Source organism: Drosophila serrata, unplaced genomic scaffold (genome assembly GCF_035046125.1).
Source record: "Drosophila serrata isolate PLE 108 unplaced genomic scaffold, ASM3504612v1 contig_272, whole genome shotgun sequence".
Lineage (NCBI taxonomy): Eukaryota > Metazoa > Arthropoda > Insecta > Diptera > Drosophilidae > Drosophila > Drosophila serrata.
The window spans coordinates 9395946-9419619 of NW_028257170.1; the positions used below are offsets into that span (position 1 = coordinate 9395946).

Genomic DNA, 23674 nt, shown 5'->3' on the forward strand with positions numbered 1-23674 from the left:
ATTTTCAATTTAAAATTTAATTTATAAATGATATTAAGTCGAATTGTACTTCATATGTCTTGAAAATATCAGGTTTATTTCAATATTAATGTGTATTTCAAATCAGTAAACTAGTTCAGGGATATATTAAACTCCCTTTATTTAAGCTTTTTAATAGATTTTTGATACAATTTTAAAATCTATATAAATTATTTTTGATAAAATTTTAAAATCTATATAAATTATTTTTGATAAAATTGTAAAATCTATATAAATTATATTAAATTAAACTTGACTTCATATTTCATGCAAATAATACAATTATTTTTATAATATTGATTTCTTAAATCAGTATACTAGTTTGGGAATTATTTAAAAATGTAACTTTCAATTTAATTTGATTATTAACGGTATTAAATAAAATTGTATTTAAAATTTCTTGAGAATAATCGGTTTATTTTAACATTATTGTGTTTTTGAATCAGCTTTGTTTTTAAATCAATCAATATAAACGATGTTGAATCAAATTGTCCTTCATATTTCTTCAATATAATCGATTCATTTTAATAATATTGCATTTTTAAATCTGTAAACTAGTTTCGTAATATTTAAAACTTTAAGATTTTCGATAGAAATCACTTTTAAGAACTCATTTTCCTAAGCTATTCTTCATACCAGTGATCACTGTATGTGCATTCCCTATTATTCCTCTTTGGCCAATGTCTTTTGTTGTTCTTGCTTTTTCCTTTGTTGGCGGTCATCACACAGCCGCTGCTGCTGTTGCTGTATATTTTAACAAAGTTTCGCTGAAACCTGGCCCACCTTGATAAGCCCCTGGCCAGTCCGCCGTCGTCTCCCTAGCAAGTTCAATGCTACTCGTACCGATCCAAGCCGATCCAATCCAAGCCGATCCGATCCGATCCGATCCGATCCAAGCCGAAGTGATGCGATGTGCCGGTGCAGTTGGGACTTCCGCTATGAGCCCGCGGGTCAGCAGACACACTACTACCATAATTAGCCAGTACAGATCGGTGTTAGCCCTGTGCTCAAAAGACCCAACTACCTGGAGGTGTTCTTGGAGCAGCGGATAAAGTGCGATAAGGGTGCCGTCCCAGTGATTAAGTGCAAGAGTTATCTATGTCGTCAGTAAACATTGTAATCGCAGTTGGTTGATCTTGAGTCACTAAGAGACTGGCTTTAGTGGGTTAACAGCTACAAACCTGTTAATTAGTATAAATATTTGCGAGGCTTCCAACGTATGTACGTACTTGTATTTTTTTTTAACGAATTTTACTTACAGTAAATGCGACCCGAATGTCTCGTATCTGGTTTCTTCAATGCCACCTTAGAAGTTGAAAATTTCTTTAAAAAGCAAATATGCATAATATACCGTGACGATGTGTGTGTTTATTTCATTCATTCACTATACATATATATATGTATATATATATATACGGAATAGTGTCAAATATCATCAACACACACTCTGGTACCTTGCTTCAGTTGCGGCAATATCAAAGCTCTCATTTGTGCCATATGTACATTATTTAATTTCCCTGATTGCCGCCATTCAAATGTTTATTTACTTAATTTTAATTGCTGCTCCATTTATTTATTTGCATGCAGAGGGAATATAAAACATTTTGCACTTGATAACCATAGAGAATTAATGGACCACACCTCATATAGTACTCGCTCTCTATACTATAAGCGGGAAAAATCAATTTAGAGTTCACTTTTGAAAGATTGCAGGGTTTACAAAGTACATATATAGAAAGAATGTTTTTTTTTGTAACAATTTTTCCACCTGTAAACAAGTGTTCTAAACTTATCTATTTCACTCTAATGTTGTTTTTCTAGGTAACATCTCAGTCACTAGAATGATTCGAGGATAGTTTACTTACTGTGGTCACTTTTTCGCACTTGATATCGGTCGAGATAAAGCCAAGATAGTGAGCCTAGTCACTCTCGTTTTCATTCTGAATTCAGAGTATTCATAACACTCACTATTTGCTTGGCACATTTAGGGCGATTAATAAGAAACAAAGTCAAAGGAAATGACATTGGAACTGTGTAATATCCGCTGTAGAATGCATTGCCTGGTAAATATTTGCACTTGGCCATTATCTGTTGTTTCAATATTATACTTATGCAGTTGAGGTGGAGAATAGAGGAAGGCACATCGCCAACCGCCCCCCAAGAATTTCCGCCAATTTCCCGAAACATTGTGGTGGTGTCGTGACTGAGTCATCAGGTTTTTCTCTCCCTCTCTCTCGGTTTTAGCCTGAACCAGAGTCCAAGTTTACTTGAGGTTAGAGCAGCCAAAGGCAGTTTTTTTCCCCACCATTTCTGGCTTCTTACCTTTCATTCTTTCAGTATGCTTTATTTTTCTTTTCTTTTCCTATTTTCTTATTCTGAATTTTTTGCGCCACTGCACCATGGCTTTTGCTGTTGCTGTGGGCCGCACATTTTCTTGTTTGGTTCTGGCATTTTCATTTTAGCCCGCCCAACTGACCGTTATTTTGGCGAGCGGAGTCTAGAATCTAGAGACTAGACCCAGACTAATTAAATCAAAACTTAGCAGCTCTGCTGTCATCAGCAAATGGCTGACGCCCTAATCTTCGTCCCATACGTGCTCAGTACACTTTTTCTTCTAAAATTTTCGGCGTGTTTGGCAATCGGAAAAGCTCAAACAATAAGTGCCGTAAGTAAGCTATATACATATATAGAGGCGTATAGTTATGTGCTTGTTTTATAATGCATGTGGAAAAAAAAATAATAAAAAGAGTGTGCGGAGCACATTGTTCGGAACAATGGAACGTTATACGATAAAAAGTGTATAAATAAGCCCGAACGGGGGTTGCATGTCACCTGCTCAGCCTTAGATCGCCCCGGCGCAGCCCTGAGAAAATGAAGTCACTCTCAAATAAATAAAAGCGAACTGAGAAGAGTTACGGCAAGTGCTAACTGAATATATATATATTCATGGCAGCCCAGCCACATAATACCCTGCATCTACCACCTACAACCCAGAGGGGGAATCTCCACAGATTGTGTGTGTGTGTTGCCCTGTTCTCAAAATCCGAGAGCCATGTGAACTGTGTGAACCCATAACTGCCCAGCTATGTAACTAAATAAAAACAAAAAACAACCGAGGTGACTGTAAAAGTATCTGGTGGATGCACTCGGCCGGAATGCATCTTTAGGATCTATGGGAAGATGTGTGTTACTGGGTGAATTTAGGAAACAGTTCCGTTTTACTGTTTAGGAAATTATAAAATATGGCAGCTAACGAAATGATAAATAATTAATTAATTAATTAACTAATGATTAAATATAATAAGATATAAATTTAAACAATGGTATGTCTCCTAACAAATATTCCTTTTAATTAACCTAACCTTTTAGAGTAAATTGTGTACCCAGCATTCTCTTAAATCAAAGAACTTCCTGACTTTTATCAAGTTACCTTCGAGAAATGTCAAGATATATACATTTGCGTGATATCTCCTGGGCTCTCGTCTCTTAGAAATGTTGAAAAAAGTAACAACTGAGCACGTCATATTCGATTGGGGGTAGAGTTGCAGATCTTTAGACTCGATTGCTCCACGCACACTCCATTCCACACACACACAACATAGACAACATACACAACATACACACTTGGGTGCTCTGGAACTCCAGATACTTACACCGAGAGAGAGGGACTAGACCTAGACCATTTATGGTGTCAGTAAGGTACACTGCAGCCGGTAATGGCCATGATAATGATGCCTCTTGGCCGACTCGCCACCAGAACGCCGCAAAAGTGGTGCAATTTGCTCGACGGTTCTTGCTGCCTGCTGCTAGAAAGTGGCCAAAAGGCAGCTGGGAATAGAAGGAAACAACAAGAAAAACAAAATAAGAAAAACAAAACAAAAAGCGTAATCTAAAGCCAAGTTAAAAAGTAAAGCATGCTGCGGAAAATGGTTCTGTACTCATTTTGGTAGCTGACAGCAGTGAACAGTGCTTAAAAATTACATACTTTGCTAGCATAACTTAACATAAATGTTGAAATATATTTAAAACAAATGGGTTTACAGAAATATAATCTGTTAATAAAAAGAAAATTATAAAACATTACTGAATAGTAAAAAGATAAAAAAATCTCTTCATTATAAAAATGTTTTTAATTTTATAAGAATCTATATTGAATGATTCTTTCCTTATTTTAATACTTATAAATAACTAACGTTTTATATTATTTGTAACCACTGTGCCTTGCCTGGAGCAAAGGGGTGGAGTGTCGACGACTATCGTCCCCTTTTTTCGAGTGTCTGCGTCTGGTTTGGTTTGTTTTCACCATGCAAACGTGATCTTGGAAGTGGACGAACTCGTGTCTTACATTATATATAGACCAGTTTCCTCATTTTGATGTGCCCGGTTCTAATGGGGTTTAGGCATTATCCCCACCGACTCCACAAGCTCAGTTGCCTTGAGGCCATAGAAAGAGAACTTTTTACCTGGGAATCTCAGGTGTGACGAAAATGTCAACATAACTCAAATGACGACCAGCTAGGAAAGCATGGGATTATGAAATTATCAAATCAGCGGCATTAGGTTTAATTTATTTTACGATTCCCGTTAAATACTCATTAAATAAATGAATTTGTTACCGTTTTCCCTTAGAGTTAAAATATTTCTATGAAACCTGAGCTTATTAGCATTTTATGATTGATCTATAAAGAACAAAGAGCAGGAAGGATTGTAAACAATAAATCTAAGTTTCGATTAACTGCCAAATATTTTGTTGTTCTTTTTGAAGTTGCAAAAGATGATTTCCTCAACTCATTAATTGTCTGGTAGAACAAAAAACTCGACAAAGCTCTCGCACACGTTTCTTCTATAAAAAGGTATTAAATCCCCCTATGTATATACCCTTCCCCTTTATAATAATAATGCGCAAATGTTCTGGCTCCGTGAAATATTTGCTGGATGCATGCTAAATTAATATTAAAAATAATTGTTGACTTGTCGGACTTATAATTAGAAATGAGCCGGAAACCGGCTTCAGCAACGGCAGCATCTCCAATTGTAATTAGTTATTGGCAAAGAGAGAATCTCCATTGAATCATCGTTAAGAAAAACTCAAACTAGGAACTCATTAGCATTATGCCAGAAGCGTCGTCGTCGCAATACCTGGCCCTGCTTCTTTTTTTCTTTAACCTCGCGAACGCCTTTTTGTTGGCTTGTGTGAACAATCGAAAAGTCAAAATAAACAGAATTCAATTACACGCAGTCTGGGAAGGAAGCGAATGAAGTTGTAACTGTCGGCGCGACCTTGGCAAATGGGAATTTACCCGAGCCTTGCCATGCCTCGCCTTAACCCTCAATACCTCACTTCCTCAGAATCTGAATCTGAATCTGACCCGGCAGGAGGGGCCTTAAGCCAGGGCTATATCTCCGCCTACCTGAAGGAACCGAGCCTGAGAACGTATATATGTATGTAACTGGTGAATCGGCGCATTTTACACACACTCTCGAGTGATTAATTTCCTGTTTATGAGCACTTCGTCGTTGCTCCGCTCCATTGTTGTGCGGCTTCTTTTGCCCAAGGGTTTCGAAGGTTTCGACTGATTTCCTCCCTCAATGGAAGCGAGTTTCGGGACTCGTTTATTGGTTCCTATGTGCTCAGTACACGGCAATGAAATTAAATCGATTTATTCACACAGACATTTGATGGGGGTCTGAAACCAATAGGATCAGTCAGGGATTGGAGTAATATGATGTAAGACAAATTGAAATTATTTTAGGGATATATTTATGGTTCCTAAGAAGTGAGTTCGAATAGCTTTTACATTGATTATACATTATTTTATTAAATTTATTATAGTAAGGTTTAAGAAGTGGGTAATAACATACATTACACATAAACCGAATAAACCGAATACACTTCTTTAAAAATTGAGACTGGTATGCCTGAAGCATACAAAGTACACTTTTAAGTATATGATTAATTCCTTAATTTTGTCTCATAAAAAACTATATATTTCAGCAGCTTAAAGTTTGTATCTTTATTATAATTTCAGTACTTGAAACCATATTTCTATAATTTAATTAGTGTTCTGACTGGCTTAAGGGTTACCATTAACAATAGAACAATAATAAAGAAACTTTTATTTTGTTTACAATTAAAGTTATGGTCTGCTTGGCTGAGCAATTGTTGTGGAAGGCAGACAACCTGCTCTTTTATAATCCATAATTTTATTGTGTATTATATGGTGATTAATTTCTCCCTGTGCAGGATATATGTATTCCCTCTCGGGAATGATTTGCGTGTTTCTCAGATATTACCGTAATCGCAAGACGCCTGATCAGTTGGGATGGGAGCTATGTATCTAGCAGATAGCAGTACATTCGGCTGTTACACGTGTTGCTGCGTCGCTACCCATGCTCATGTCCAACTCAATAGTTAATAGCAGCTACCTGTCCAGGTATATTTACTTGTGCTCAGCTCTCGGCGTTGCTCAGGTTCAGGTTCATTTTCAGCTCAGCTCAGCTCAACTTGGCTTGGCTCATCGTAGTCCCGCTCTCGCCAGTCAGTATTGTCGAACCTGTCGTCGCCGCCGCTTCACGCTCGTATTTGGACTTGAAATGTTTTCAGTTTGTTTGGTTTTTTTTTTCGCGTGTGTGAGAACGTAATTTCTATGAATTTTGCGCTATTGAATTGAAATTGATGACGGTTCGAGTGCCACCCCAAATGATTGCCATTTCGCCGTGTGGCAATTGCCCTTTTGTGGAGCATTCAAATGAGCTTTTCGGAACGGAGTTACGTCTCTGATTACGAGTTCCAGTTTCGATTGTAGTGTCGTGCTGCCCCGAAATAAAATCAGAAGCCAGCGCTTGAATACAAATTAAAAAATTATCTACTTCCTAACCGGTGATGAATGAATGTCGGATTCAACCTTAGGATTGCCATAAGAAGTTGAAAGATGCTAACGAATTGTGTTTTACTGTGAACAACTAAATATTTCAAACAAATTTAATGCATGCGGAAATATACATAAAAAATAGTGTGTGCGTGCTCGTTATTTTGGAACTATATCTAGATACTTACGGTGACATTGAATGGTAAATTAATGTATTTTATAAACAAATAGATAGCAATTAGTTTAAGTTAGTTTCTAGAAACTATAGTTTCATTCTAAACTCCCTATCATCTTTAGTGGAAAATTGTGAACTTATCTTTAGACTCTTTTTATCAGCAAAAAACACTTTGAACTTCAGATAATTTGTTAGCTTAGACTCTTGCACCTGTGTCATCAACGTAAAACTTCTATTAGTTCACTTTGAAGTTCAAGTAAAATATCTGCATAATACACCTGGCATGAGTATTGTTTTTAATTCACTTGCTACGATCTTAGTTAGCCAAGTTTATTCAAGTAGCATCCCGGCCATTTTCATTGCCATTTTGACTCAATTCGATTGCGAAAGCGTTGAATCTAATGCCAATGAAGGGGGGAAGGTGGAGTACATTCAGTTGCTAATGATTCTGATAATTGCCATTGTGCGAAACCAAAAGCAAAGCTTTTGTTGTGCAATTCGAGGGACTGAAGGGGGATGGCAAGGCAATATAGAGGGTACTTGACGTTTAACAGAGTTTTGTTAAGTACGGATTATGATTGCGATTATGATTGCCAGCAGTGACTCGATGCTGATGCAATTAACGAGCGGCAAGGGCAGCACGAAGCGTTTATGCAAATCATGGGCCAACACGGTCCTGAGCAATTATTGAATCGAGTTTGCGGTTGAAGCCTGCCACGGATAGGAGTATCTGTCTATCTTTGCCGGCATAGGTATGTTTTTTATGCTCTTGACCCAGTGGCAGAGTGTCAAAGCAGGCCTTTATTAACGCAATTTCTTGGCTAATCTGCCGCGTAAACCAGTCCAATAAAAAGAGTGACAAGAAATTAAGACTAGTCTGGGGGATAGCGAAGCCAAAAATACCCTAACTATGCTGGAATTTGCTCATAATAAATGTATATTATATATAACGCCTTCTAGGCGCTCGGAAAAAGAATGAAGTAAAATATCTTTAAATTTATGAGTTAAAGTTCTGGATAATTAGAAATTAGTAAATGAGGCCAATGCCTGGCGCACCATTAAGTTGTAATGCCCTAAGCCAAAGGGTACTATGAACATTGTCCACCTGCCATGCCATGATCTTTGCACAAATGTAATTAGCCAGCTCTTAATGCCATTTGCAGAGCCATAATGTCGAAACGTGTTTTCGGATTGGATCGTAGCCAGGAGGAATCCGGCAATGTGTGATCCACTAACACGAAAAACGGAACTGGAACTCGAATTGAAATTGCCATAGCTTCACATAGCATCGCATCACATCGCATCGCATCGCATCGCAGATGTGACAATTGTTTGAGAAACCGCTCTGCCCTGGTGGAAATCAGTGAAGCGACGGATTTTTATAGTCGGGGCGTGGCATGGCGAGATTTTTGCAGTGGTCCGTGTCCCCACAGCGGACGACAGCTTTAATTACATTCGATTGGCAATCAATAAGAGCCAATCAGTGCCATATAGACACTCGCTCGTACTTTTACTTGTGTGTCGCACGAGTTTCAATTCAATTTGCACATAATTTTACATAATCTTTGCCGCTGCGAGAAACTGTGTCAAGTCGAGCAGTTAGCCAAGTGCGAGTAAGTATCTAGCAGATACTAGCAGATACTCCACAGATACGCTCATTGTTGTTTTTACTTTCGTTGGCTGTCAGAAGCAGTAGAAGAAATGAGCAAGCCCATCTGGTTTTTACTTTCCTTTTATGCCAGGCCAAGCGCGGACTTTCAATTACTTCAGACTGTCGAGATTGAGATACAGATACGCTCCGCTTTAGCTACACCCCAGAGAGCGAGCCAATTGCGATTATCCCATGGATACTTGCTAAATGAATTGCTGCTGCTGCTGCTGTGGCATTTCATTTGCTTCGGTCTCTCTGGCGGATGATCTTCTAATTAGCAACACAGTGGGTCCAGTGGCCAGTAATTAGTGCTGCCTTTTGCTTTATTTTCAATGGAAATTACTCTGTTTGTGGTTTGGTGACATTTCTGCCTGGGGTTGGGGTTCAGTTTTGGCGTTTTAATGGCAGTTCGAAACGCTATTCGCTTGGACTTTCGCCCTGCCAAAGGTCAACCACGTGTGCTTGATATAAATTGGGTTCGAAATTAATCACAGTCCCGGCATGTAATTGTCGTTAAGCCGGGGAATTATAGTAGTTAAAGGTCGTTCTATATAGAGAAATAAGGTAAATAATACATTACAGAAAGCTAGGAACATTTAGTATCATATTATTCCTTGAAAAAACATTTTCCCAAGTAATTCTTCATAAATTTGTATGATATTTTGAAATATTTTATATTATTTTCCTTAAAGTTTATCCCCATTTATTTATTACAAAACACTTAACTACTTTAACCTTCACAAACTGGTTGATCTTGCACGTTCTTTGTCTTGTAATTTTCCTATGACAGAAGCTTTTTAGATATGAATGTATATTGTTCATCCATTTGCTTTGCTATTAAAAATAATGATTCTTGATGTTTCCTTGGAAGTGAACCCTTGATAATTTCAAGTAAAAACTTTATGGCCAAAGAGCAAACTTGGCTTGAAGTTCTGTGCGGATTGTTTTGTTGTTTTTTGGGGTTCCCTGAGGTCGACGAGCGAGCCTAAATGGCGAGTTAATGTTCGCTTTGGCTTTGGTCAGCCGGAGTTGTGCCTTTCTGTGGTTACGCCCGGCTGAATTCTGGTGGTGCTGATGTTGCCGGTGGCACTGCTCTAGGTACTATATGTTGCCCTCGTCAGAACCTTTATCAAGTGTCATACTTTTTGCCCCCTACTACCCTCGTACTTGTCGCCGTTCGATCTGAGTGCACAAAGAAAAGCAGCCACGGATGTGTGGCACATCTAGGGGTACCAGTACCAGTACGGCTTGGCTTCGGATTCGGATTCGGGTCTGGGTTTTGGATACTTTGGTGCTTTCCTTGGCAACACTTGTACTCGCACTCTTACCTGTTAATAACTTGTAACTTGATGCATCGCCGGATCGCGTCCCTTGGGCTCGTCTCACTGGACTGACTTTTCGAGTCTTTGCCAACGGTCGAGCGATCTTGCAGGGGAAGAAATTATAGGATAGTAACTATAATACATTCTGACAATTATATATATTGTAAAATAATAAGACAAGACTTTTTTGAGGAAAGCTGAAATTATCTTTTTTAACCCTATGAATTTGTTTGATATGTTTTTTAAGGTATGGGTTTGTTATTGAAATACTTTTGAGACCTACACTTTTCTCTCTGTGCACGGCTTGTTCCGTTCCGTCCCGTCTCTCCGCACTGTCTGTACAGGTATATATAGGTACATATATCTGCAATCTACGAGAGTGGTCTTGGCACTTGCGCTCGGCTAAATACAAAAGTATCTGAAGGCATGCACATCTCGCCGCCGCTCTATCTGCGTCTGTATCTGTATCTGCAGCATGCGAAATGCAAATCTTTTGCCACTAAGGCGCCACATTTGTTTGCAAAATGTTCAATAATAAACAAGCGGAGACGCCGCCGTCATCCACTTTGGTGCCTTCATTTGGACAAAGATCCCATAAACATTTCAATACCCGGTACTCGTTAAGGGTCGACTGTTGTTTGTGGATAAACATTGGCTGGATATAGTAATTTGATCGGGACATAAGGAAATTTGGGAAAAATATTAATGATATTTTGGGAGACCATCACTTTTTATATTTAATAACTGCATTAATTTATCAGAAAGCTTAACCAGGGTAAAGTAGTTTTATTATTCAAAATCTGTTTTACTTACATTATTTTACCACTTTTATTTCTGTGCATTTGCATTATTTAATCATATTTAACGGATATACTTTTCCCAATTTAATGCAGGATATTATTTTAGTCAAGCTCCCTTGTGGCCCCACCTGTTATATCTTTTTATGACTTCGTCTGAATCGGTTGTAAATGAACAAAAAATTTGTATAAATACCCGGTACAGATAAAGATACGGCCTCTTTTGGCCTGTTTTGCTGGTCACCGAACTCTCCGATCGCATGTTAAAAGTTGATTTTGTTTTCTTTTTTCTCCCGCCACTTTTTGCTCATTTATGCAAGCATGCATAATTATTTGCAAATGTGCATTTCAGGTGATTGTGATAAGGTTCGCTCTCAACTTGGCTAAGATAAATGTGTGCCATTGTGCCGATAAGATGTTTGACTCTTGATGCCAGCAGTCATTAATATAATGACACAACCTTAATAATCGAACTGTTGTGTTTGTGTTTGAGTTGAGTCATCGTTTGGAGTCCGTTGGAGTTTGTTCCAGGGGATCGAAATATATATGTATATAAATGCCAATCGGCGAACACATTCATGCACTTGGCTTAATTAATGTTTATTAGTCGCATATTTTTGGTTAATTTGTGTTGCCAAGGCTTAAAGACGGTAGCCAAAAAAATATGAGGGGAATCGATTTGTATAATTATAAATGTCTTTAAGGCTTTTATTTATCATCCAGTGAAGGCAAATTGACAGATTTATATGAAATAGTTTATTCGAAAATGGGCTCGTAAGATAAGTGTTGAGTGGTTGCCATTTTTGGACTTTTATTAGTCTTTAATGGATTAATTAAAACAAGTTCTCAGGCTTATCACGTCTTATGAATAAAGTTGTTGATGAAATTCCATTTAAAAATAAATTTAAAAATATATTTGGCAAGGTGGAAGTGTTTAAACATGTTATCAAGAATTTATTAGTTATTTTATACAGTTCTTTGCTAAAATTTAAACTTAAAATAGCAAATATAAAATATACTTTATACAAATTTAGTTGCACTTGCTCTTTCATCAGCTTTTCTCTAATGTTTTTAAATAGTTCTCTGACATTTTATTAAAATCACAGATGAATTGAGGTTTTATGCTATTAAAAGAGTTCTCAGACATTTCGTAAATTCTCGGATCAATTTATAGTAGGCCCCCAATGGGTTAAGCAATATTATTGGAACGCTAAAAATATATATTTTCCCCACACGAGAAATTAATTTTCAGGTCAATAAAATAAGTTGGGAAACCGAAAGCCCAGCAACTGATAGCGCTGTCTCTCGCTTTATTTTGTTTTCTCGAGTTTTTGTTTCTTAATGTTTTTTTTTGTTATTTTGCAATGTTCATATTGGAACAGTTGTTTATACGACTTTGTTTCGGAGTTCCTCTCTCGCTCGCTCATTGTTGTCAACTTTCAGATGTTTTCACTGCCACTGACTGATAAAAAACAACGCCTTTCAAGTGAAATTTCGACAGCGAAAAACAGTCACCTGTCTTTAGAAGAAATGATTTGCTCTGATTTGTGTAGAATTGAATGACAATGGGCCAGCCGAGTGCAGAATATTTGGGAAGACAATGTCATAATCATAATCCATGGCATAATGGGACTCTGATCAGTATGCGGTAGAATGGCCAAAAGAGGCTTTCACTTTCACAGGCCCCGCGAATTTTGGCCACTTTTCACTTTCCTATATTGTTCTCTCTTCAAAATTCGATTCGCATGCAAATCAAAACAAAGTCAACCCAACAGCCAGCAAATCTCCCATATGAATAATTTCGTTAGAAAAACAACAGCGGATATAATTCGTATTTCGTATTTTTATACGATTTTTGGGCTTCGTGTGAACTCCGCCGTTTGGAGCTGGGCTTTGATGATATTTTGATTATTTCTACGAATTTGTATTCAACGCTCCGAGGGAAAAAAACTTGAAGATTTCTTTTGATATTATCTTTTAAATGTTATAAATTATTTTTTTATTATTTTAAGAAATAGAATTATTCTTATAAGTGTAATAAGAATTATATGAAATGCAAACATTATAATAAATAACTAAAAGTTTAACCCTCCTCAGGCTAAATATTAAGAAAAAATGCATTCTTAAGTATATGTTAGGTTCCTTAAAATTGATATTTAAATATTTCTAAAAATTATATTAGAGAGTTCGTGTTTAGTTTGGATTTTGATGTATTAGCTACAAATGAAGTTTCCAAATAAATAACCCAACTTTTTAAGTTTTATTGTTGGATTAATAATTACTATGTATTTCCGAGCCAATCCTAGATTTGTATCATTGGACATGGGTCTAAAATTCGGCTGAAAGGAATGTGTAGGGCACGCCCAAATAAAAGGTTTTCGATCCCAAATTTTAAGCGTTATTTTTCACAGAACTTTGTTACTTTTTCATTGACAAATTTTGGCTGACATTGTTCTTTTGTTATCTCTCTTTATTGCTATCCAACAGATCTGATCGATGAGCAGCAGCTATAAGCCCCGAGGCAGCGACGAGGCCCTTGCCGAGCAGCTTAGTTTAGCCCGGAACCGCACCGGAACCGGAAGTGGCGCCCAGGTACCAGTCACGCCCACCTATCGTCACATATCCGGCGCCATGGCGACCCTGCCACGCCACGATAACAACCATCAGAGTCACAACACAGATAACTCTACTCGCCTGCGCACCGATTCTACGGCCACATCGAGGACCTGTGTCTACATAGGCGGAGAGCCAACGGGAGGAGGTGGAACAGGCAACGGACACATATCGGTGACCTTGGATCGCCGTCAGCCGCAGCGGATGTCCTGGCTAAATATGCGACGAGCCAAAGCCAATGAGGCGGATCCACCCGCTGTTACACCATCTCCGCAGACGACCCGCAGTTGCATCTCCACAGTTTCCAGTGTTGTGGAAAGTGGCGGCGGGCGCACCACAGCCACCTCTGGCAGGATTAGCTCCAGCGGTATTGTCACTCTCAGCGGGAGTAATAACACACTGTCAGAGATCCAGGGGGGCTATCACGATCTGGAACACGATGCGGTGTCCAAGAACTACTCCGTGTCGGCCTCTGTCCACAACATCACCACGGCCAGCAATGCCAAGCTGCTGCCCGCCGTGGAGGATGAGTCCAACCAACAGGTAAGTTGTTTTTAAGTAACTAAGGGGAAGCACTTGTAGTAGGTTTCTTTTTTATGATGGGAAAACAAAACTTCGAATTGGGTTAATTGGGAAATGAAGACCACTTTACGAGTGCTTTATTGATACCTATTTTATGGCACTGCATTGCTGGGAAGTTTTAATTAGCTAAAAATTATAGAGAGAAAATTGTAATGAAAGGAAGGAGGAAAATATATAAAGTATAAGTATCATTATCATTAACTTGGAGTTGAGGTAACATAAATTATTTTAACAAATTGTATTCTCTTAAAATATGTGGAATATAGTTACTCAAACCTTTTTATTCCCCAACAAAGATTTATTTACTATCACGACTTGTTAGTCAGACTTTAGATTTATTATTTAACTCCAGGCTTAAAGTTCACCGAACGGGTTTAATTCTAAAAGATATATACATATAAGCAAAGGAGCCGCAGTTGTTCTTATCAATGGCTAAAAATCCATTTAATTATTCTTCCTTTTAATAAAAAACCCAAATTCGCAGTTCTCTGAATTGCAAAAGATGCTAGATTATGAAAAGCAACCTGAATTTTTTTCTAAATCTAAAACAAAAAGTGAATCAAAAATAGTATCATATAAATGTAGCGTTTATGTATGATAATTTAAAAAAGGCTTCCACCTGAAATTCGAGACTTCAATCTTCAGATTCCGTAGCCTGGCCATCGCAATTAAAATGTATATTTATTAGCAGGTTTGAGATTCATTTAGCATTCGAATAGATTTAAAGTAGTTCATCTTTGGAGCCATAGTCGAAGCTAAAACTCGTGTATGCAATTTATTCCGGCTTCCAATCGAGTGGCAGTCTTACCTGTTTTGGCTTTTTAGAAGTTATCTGCCAAGATCTTTCAAGTTGAACCCCTTTTGTTCAATGTTACGGGTTAGCCAGAAGCGATTTTGATTCATCTCCCCCTCGAGATTTCTGTGAGAATAAATGAGAAAGAATGTGAATGAAAATCATAATGAGGAAGATGATGATGATGACGATGAGGGGTTATCACCAGGTGAGGTGAGTCTTCTGAATGACTTTCGGTGATTCCGGCTATCGATTGCTCACGAGTCGTTGTAAGTTTTATTTCTCTGCTTAATAATGCTGAAAATATTCGAAATGAATTTGTGTACGTGCTGGAGGTCTCAAGAGAATTTTTACATTTTTGTTTGTCTGTGGTGTGAATCGATCGATTTGTCTAAGCAATCGGTTACGTGAGCGATATAAAAACAGTTCCGCACACTGTGAAAAGTATTTTTAAATGATTAGAAATGACTTGGATGTTATCTTCAAACACTTTTCTCTTATGAAAGTGTTTCGATAATTATGATTTAAAACCATACAGACAGGAATTCAGGGATTATAAATTTATTATTTATAGGATATAAATTAGGAAACCAAATTTTATATTATTTTCAAATCTTTCCCAATCTCAAAAACAAAACCCTAAGAAGTTTGTCTTATATATATTTATCTTTAGTGCACAGACTTTACCAACTCACTGTAACATCTTCTAGTGTTAAAATGCGTTAATTTTCGCGCGTTTTTGTTTGTTTTCTTCTCCTTTGTTTGTCGATCTCCAATCATTGAGGTGTTTGAATAGTTTTTAAAATGAGGATTACACAAACTCACAGCAGTTGCAGCAGCCGAGAAGAAGGCGTGGCAACCTGGCACGGCAACCTTCAAACACCTGAGGTGCTTTTGTTGTTGAATTTTTATGTATAACCCCTGGCAAGGGAGTGCAATAGCTCTCAGATCTGGTATCCGATCCTACCGTGTTAATAGTCTAATAGTCATTGTTTATAGGGTTGTCCGGGCAGCGGCAACATCATAAACACGATCATAAAACTAGTTTCGGCATCGCATTTTGTCTCCTATTTGGGTTAGTAAGGCAGCAATCACCGGACTGGATCGGACCGGATAGGGCCCAGCAGCTGGCCATTGTCTTTCGCCTCGGCGATCCGCTCGATTGTTCCCGCAATTGGCACCCATTCAGGCCGGGTTCTTTGCAAGTGCAAGTGCAAGTGCCAAGTCCAGTCCGGATGCTAATTGGCCTTAATTAGTACATCACGCGATACTAGTTTTTTTTTGTGTGTGCAGTCAATTTGATTAGAATCAGCGTCTAGAGAAAAGTGAAAATAGTCAGCCGGTTAGATCATTTCCTCGATTATTAGTTTTAATTCTAGCATAAGGAATTAGTTTTAGGTTTTTTGAAACATATTGTAATATTATCGTTCGTTAAAGAAGTATTTAAATATATAAGAAAAGATTATCTTTTATCCTCCTTATAAAATATACATTCCACATTCTTTGGCTTCCTTCGTTCTTCTAAATTAACAGTTTTAATAAACAGAAAAATATTAAATATACCAAAGAACATTAAAAATTAAATGTTATATCGTTTCTGTAATACGAAAGTAAAATGTAAAATAATCATCCCCAAGATAGGCTTGGCTTGCTTTTAGATACAAATGCGATGTTCATACTAAAAAAGTGATGCATACTTTTGAGCGAAATGAGTTCGTGGCTTAAGTCTTTTGTTATTTTAATAAGAAAAGATTAAAGAAAATGAATAATAGTTTATGACTAAAATTCATTTAATTTGCTTATTAAATCTGTATTAAATGCTTGTGCATTTAAAATTGAAATATACATTTGTAATATCTCGGAAGAGACACCCATCAATAAAATCCGAATCTGGTTGAAAGGAAATAAATGTGAATTATTTTATGCCAAATGCATTCCCTAATTGGCTTGCAAATTTGTGGGCAGTAAAACAATTAATGGCGGAAAGAAACTCAGCTGGAATAATTATTTGCTTCCAGCATTACGAATTTATTGACCAATTTCATGGTCTCTCGGGTTGAACTGTATCGGTGGCCACTCGCATATTTGTTTGCTTATTTTTACTTTTAACTTGCGACTTTTCGAATGTGCAATTTGCTTACCACAATCGATTTTACCTTTAGTTTTTTTTTTTCTTGTGAGCAGCGCATGCGAGTGGCCAAAAGCCAAGACCCAAAACCGAATACCGAATACCAAAGCCCAAACCCATATGCATGTTTCTCGAGTTGTTCAGTTACTTCATCTCTTATGTTATTTCGTTTCCAATTCGCTGATTAACAAGTTCAACAAAACACGGTGGCAGCCAAAAAAAAAAGCTAAACAAAAACAAGAAATGAAAATGACTACAATGTTGCAGTTACTTTCGGCGCAAATTCGGCAGTGGCAAGACGCACGTTTTGGCCATAAAAAAGAAATGGCAACCGAATGCCAAAGTGACGTCACTTGATTGCACTCCAAACTGGTTGAATGCAATACTAAACAATAATTGCAGGCTATTAGAATTGCATCGAAATGGTTCGGGGAATTTATTAAAAAAAAATTAATAAATAAACTATATAAAGAGCCAGTGAAAGTGGGTATCACCCAGAATTCCCTTGAATCTGTTTGGAAATATGAACCGAATGTATACACGGTACACTGCGCTACCGGGTTTTGGGTGTAACGGAGCCACATTTGACGAGTTAGCGATATCACATGGCTCCCTGACTTCTCCTTTCACTGGACACCACCACCAATCCGACGCAATCCGAGTCATAAAACAATAGCCCAGATATAGAGTACTTCGTGGAACGAGTACCATGGGTACTATGCTCCAGTGCCCAGATCCGTTGGGTCAAAGAGATTGTCGCGTCGCGTTGCTTATTCAACAGAAAGACACTGCGCAGACAATAGCCTTATTTCGGACACCTTTTGTGGCCATCTCAGCATTGTGGGGACATTTTCATTTCACACTCCAGTTTCAGTTCAGACTTCAAACTAAAGCTAATTATTGTGCAGCCTACGAGGCCTTTCCATTCTGAGGGCCCCCGTACATTCATCGAATCAATTCTCGATAGAAGTGATTCCAAGCCCAGAGAAACTCAATTTAATTGGCCTGCTGCCCACGCTTTTACTTTTGGCTTTTCATATTTCATATATACATATTTATACGCTTTAGCGGCCACTTTAGACCTCATTTCATATGCCGGGCACAAGCTCAACCGTCAAAAAGCCAAAATCAAGCAATTATTTATGCTAAATGTGTGGAAGTTCTTGATGCGATCATCATTGGGAAAGTTGTCGTTTTTATTTTGTATTTGAACTTCCGCTTGATATGTCAGAACTTTGATGCCAAATATAAATCCTAACTACTGAATAGTTGTATTTGAATTTACCATTAGCGACCATTCATTCCTCGCTAAGCGCTAGCTCGATAATTTTCTTCTCATTCCCCCTTTTTATCTTACAGTGAGCTCTGTTAATTACGCGCCAGTTTCGCTCGCATGCTTACATAATAATTAGAAAACGCCGCGCTCTTCTCTCTTTCTGCGCCAAAGAACGTGTTAAAACGAAATTTAATTTAAGTATGAGAAGCGGCCCAAAGAGCCAAGACTAATAGACGGTTTCTGCTCTTTGTGGTGGCCACTTCCTGCTGTGCCAGAAGACAGGTTAATTATGCAGATGTATCTCGGGACATGGGAACGCGGCCTGGGGGCGTCACTCATTAGGCAATAGAAATGGAATCACCTCCAGGCCAGCATCTCGGGTTGCCGGTGCCTGTGCCCATGCCCTGTTCTTTCATTCTTTATTTTTTATTTCAATTACCCCACGTGGGCGCAGGCTTGAAATGTTGAGAACATTCAATAAAACCTGTGATGATTAAATTCCCAAAAGAAAAGTGGGATGCACTGGGAAAAAAGAATGTCTCTTATGAAGGTTTATTTAGTTAAATTAAAGGAAATGTGTAAGAGATTATAGGGAATTGGAGATTTTTCGAAAAATATGTTCCATTTCCAGGAAATATTATTTCCAAGAAATATTATTAGATAATACTGAAAGAGAAGAATATTGCTCGGAAGGTTTTTAGTAATATAATCTTATGGTTTGATATAATTTTAAGAAAAAAACAAAGAAAATAATTATATGAGGAAGAATCACTTTTATTAATTCAAATAAATTTTTTGTTTAAGAAAACTAAATATTTCACTTAAATTCACCTGCAAGTAAATGGAAATAAACTTGAGAGTTTTAGTGGTATGCAAACGATTAATGTATTTGGTGTTATTGAGTCTGTTCTTTAAATACCTTGGACTTTATTCCCTTCCCTTGAAAAACCTACATAAGTTACGAATTATCAAAAATAAAATGAACTGTATTTAAGACAAGCAGTTTTTGATTAAATAAACATATGTTAAATTCATATACATATGTATATATTTCTTTCATTTAGTGTAAGTACATGTTATGTATCTTCAAGCACAAAATGATTATCATAAATATATTTGTTACTAAAAAATTTTAAATAGCAACTTGTTAAATTTAATTTAAATATGTTTTAATAGTAAATATTAAATGAGGAACTTTTTCTCTCTCTGATGCTGTAGGAGCATGCATAAATTTCCAAAGAAACCCAGTGAGGCGTAGCGCGCGAAGCCTCGCATTTACTGCGAAGGCAGGCGTTCGCCAACTTTGCGCAGCCACTGTGCATAGAAAGCCACGCTTTGGTGCCGTCGCTGCTTTTGTGCTGCTGCTGGTGCTGCTGCTGGTGCTGCTGCTGCGAAGTCCACAGCAACTGCCACTGCCGCCGGCTACGTCAGTCGTCAGTTCTGCATTAATGAGAGAGCAGTTAGGTACGCTCGCTCGCACGCTCCGTGTGGTCGCTCCTCCTCCCCCCTACGTAACCAAGAGTCATCAGCTCCAAGCTCCAGCTCCAGCTCCAGCTTTAGCCAGCGTGTGTGTGTGTTTGTTGTTGGAATCTGCGCCCGCTCCAGATGGAAACGCTGTGATAGGGGGGAAAATCAAGCGGAGAGAGATGCCAAATAAAAGTAAACTTATTGGGGGGGAAACTCGTTTGGGCCATTCATCTCTCGGTGGAAGCTCTCTCATTCGATTTTGATTTTCCCCCCAAATCAGATGCGTCTTCTGCGCAGTCGCAACACGGCGCTGCTGCGATGCGCTTCGGGAACGCTGATCGTACACCATTAATTGGCTGCAAATAAAAAAAGAAAGAAAAGCCTAGCCAGAGCCAGGAAAATAGAAACGCAGTGCGATCGTGAAAATGCAAAAGTGTGAAGTGAATCGCGTGTCCAATGAGTTCTGTACTAAGAAATGTAATTGAATTCCGGGCCATATTCGTAACCACAAGCGACGGCTCTATAGGCAATGGGAGGAGGAACTCCTCCATATAGTAATAATCCCATAACAACTGTCATTGATATGCGTTGGCGATTTGTGCGGGATGGAAAAAAAAAAAGAAATAAATAAAATAAAGCAATAATAACTATAACAAAAACGCAAAGCTAAATACCATATATATGAAATAAAAACAAAACGAGAGAGCAAGACATTCAATAAGCGGTTCAGGGCCAGGCTCTGAAGGTGTTGCCAATTTATTTTAAAAGTCTGCGCTTTTTGTTGCCTTGCTGTCGTCGTTGTCGTCGTCACGTGATAACTTGTTCGTTCCACTTGCATAAAAATATTGTTATTTTCTTGACACACAAAAGTGCGCCTGCAAGTGGAGGCCTTAATTAGCATGATGTTTTCGAAAAAACAAAAAACATAAATAAATAAATACAAAAGGCGAACTGTCGCTAATTGTAAATGATTTCTTTTCAAGTGCAGTGCAATTAAAAAAATATTCCAACCTCCATTTTAGCTGGAAAAAAGGGAAAGAAACCTTGCAATAATACCCACAAAACCCCGTCGAATCGAATCAAATCCAAACAAAATCCGTCTTGTATGCACCGACCAACAAATGCAAGAAAATGACAAGTTCTTTTGCACCTACAAGCAATACAAAGTCTGTCCCAAGATGGAAATACCAACGACTAAGTATTTAGCCGATTATCTGTACGTGGTGCACGAGGATGTTCCCTTCCGATACTATCGAAAAGTAAGTGGGGGGGGGGGGCTTTATGGCCGTTATGGGAGGGGGCCATCATGCATGATATGGCATATGATATATGCCCCTATAACGCTCGTCATCTGCACGCTCATAAACTCCAAATGCCGCTTGGCTGGGCGATACGTATATATGTATATAGTACTTATGGTTTACTATATATGTGTGCGTTTAATTTTTTGTTTACATTTTCACCGTGCGGTTTTCGCTTTATTAACTGCGTTTACCTGGGCGTCACGTTGTTACAGCTCCACCTTTGGGTAATGCTGATGCTGGGCGATGTTACCGTCGCTCTCTTGAATGAATTTCACTTAAAAGCACTTTGGCTAACGATTAGTGGTACCCTGTAGGAAAGGGAAATATATTCTGGGGAGTAAAGCTCAGTTTTAGATTCATCTAATTCAATTTTTTTTTTATTTATGTATGGAACCTATGATCAACATTGGGCAAGATATTTCCCTTACCTCTCAAATATATTATGAGAAAGTAAAGGTATAAGCTAGATCAACCCTTTCTTGGTTTAAAATTCCTTAAGATAGTTCTAAGAACAAGTTCAACAATAAATGAACTTTATTTATAGTTCAATGAAAGAGGGAAATCAGAATAAGTGAAGAAGTGAAATCTATGCTTATAATTCTAAAGCTATTAATTTCTATAGATGGTTCCAAGGTATTCCTGTAGTTGTAAGACCTCAAAAAGATTTTTGTTCGCTTTATTATATATCTTTTTCCCGCTTTGAAAGCAACCAGACTTTTGTTAGTGGCTTTTGCTGATTTTTTCTGTATTTTTTTTTGCGAGCGCACATCTAATGGGCTTATGCTGTACATTTTGCAGATGACTTATTAAAGCCATGAACGAATTTTGTTCGTCGCTTAATAAGATCTCCCGTAAGGGTCGCCGCTCGCTGGCACTTTCTTTTGTCGCTCACTGTGAGCAAATACAAAGAACTAAGGCGGCGAGGGGAAACTCGGAGCTCGAGGAATATGAGTCGTAAGACAAATAAACAGAAAGCAAAATTGTGTAATTAATGAAAATAAAGCGAAGCATAGCGAAATTACACAAGTCGAAAGCGGAAGTGCCGGAAATGGCGTCTACACTCTTCGCTCTGTAGGTGTATCATTTTGCTTTTGATTTTTATTTTGATTTTTATTTTCTGTTTGTTTTTGTTTGTTGATGTCGGCGGATGCGGCAGGGAAATACGGGAAGGGAAATAATACCTAAGAGCCAAAACTGAAAAACGTTTAAACCTGAGATTTAATTGTTTTTTGGAAGATTCTACCATATATCTAAGAAATTAATTAAATACAATACCATTAGAGAAGTACCACGCCCTTTGATGTTGTTGTAAAGTTTCAAGAAACATGTTTATAAATCATATTTATGAAAAATAAGGGGTGTGACTTAGTCATTTTAATTTATGCTGCCAATCAATCAAACAAAATCTCCTAGTCTATAAACATATGAGTATTTGTTTAAGACAGTCACATCCAATCGTAAAATACATAGAAAACAAGCAGAACTAACTTTATAAGAACCAAATTCATTAATTAAACGTAAAATATTCATACTTTTTTGTATATGAAGTTTAAATTTATCTGGTTAGTTGGTTGGTAAGTCTCTTTTTATGGGACTATAAAGATATTATTTTTAACAGGCAAAAACAGCCACTACGAGTTTAATAATACAGTTTAAATCTTTTTTAATATTATTATATTCCCTATGCCATTATTAGCCATATCAAAATACATACTTATATAGAAACTTAAATTTTGTTAATGATATTTATTCAAAGCTTCTTAATTAGTACTTAATTGTTTTATGAATTAATTCCCTTCTTTTTCAGACGAAATGCTCTGTGTTCCGTGGGCTTGTGCTCTGCCTGTGTTTGAACCTGAGCTATGCAAATGTGGTCCGCTTCCCACGTGAACTGGATCGCTACGGATCGGCGTACCTTGTGCCCTACGTGGTGTTGCTGTTTCTAGTCGGCCTGCCCATGATCCTGCTGGAGATATCCGTGGGCCAGTTTCTGGGCCAGGGAGCGGCGCACACCTGGCGTGCTTCGCCCATCTTCAAGGGTAAGCCAATGTTCACTAAAATTAAACAATTAATCTTATGTTTTTAAGTTTAGTTTAGTTTGGGGATATCTAAAAATGATTTAATGATTGTATTTTAGATTTAATACAAGTAGTTTAGCTTAGAGAGCGGATCAGAGCAAATGAGAGGGAAGCTACAGGTGTTGCATACTTTTCGGCGGGCAACAGGTGCACAGAATGATGGGGCAGTGAATTATGTACGCGTCGTGGGGCGAAATTTTGGGGGTGACCGGAAAGCTGCAGCTTTTTGCATCCCCCATTGCAGGATGCAGAGCTTCGGCGAAAGCTCTTCGGTGACTGCGCTTGCTGCACTTGTGCACCTTGCGATTCCCAAGTCACTATTCCGTGCGGGGTCGCATAAATAGCCGCATCGCCAGGACCTTCGTCGGGCGGTCGCGCATTCCGCAGCAACGACGGTTGGACACATCCCGTCTCATCCCCCACTCTCTCGAATTGTGTCCGTTGGTAGCCGAAGTTACGATTGCAAAAACTTTCGTCATCCCTCTCTCACTCTCTGAAGCAAAAACAAAGCCAGGAGCACAGGAGCAACTAAAGCAAATAAAACAGAAAATGAGCAGGCAGAAGCAAAATCAACAACAGCAAAAGTCTAAAACATATAAAT

General features: G+C 38.1%; 1 protein-coding gene across 5 annotated transcripts in view; it reads left to right on the top strand.

Annotated features, from left to right (window-relative positions):
* blot (solute carrier family member bloated tubules) overlaps positions 1-23674 on the top strand; it is a 29775-nt gene that overhangs the window by 685 nt on the left and 5416 nt on the right. The window contains exons 1-3 of one of the 5 annotated variants that reach the window (XM_086833603.1): positions 6304-7089; positions 13320-13988; positions 22803-23034. In XM_086833603.1, the coding sequence (XP_086689729.1) occupies positions 13329-13988; positions 22803-23034 (892 nt within the window). In that variant the 5' untranslated portion in view covers positions 6304-7089; positions 13320-13328. Of the gene's footprint in view, positions 1-6303; positions 7090-13319; positions 13989-18130; positions 20951-22802; positions 23035-23674 lie in introns of those variants that run through there. The other 4 variants (XM_086833604.1, XM_086833605.1, XM_020960165.2 and 1 more) reach the window with 4 other exon arrangements.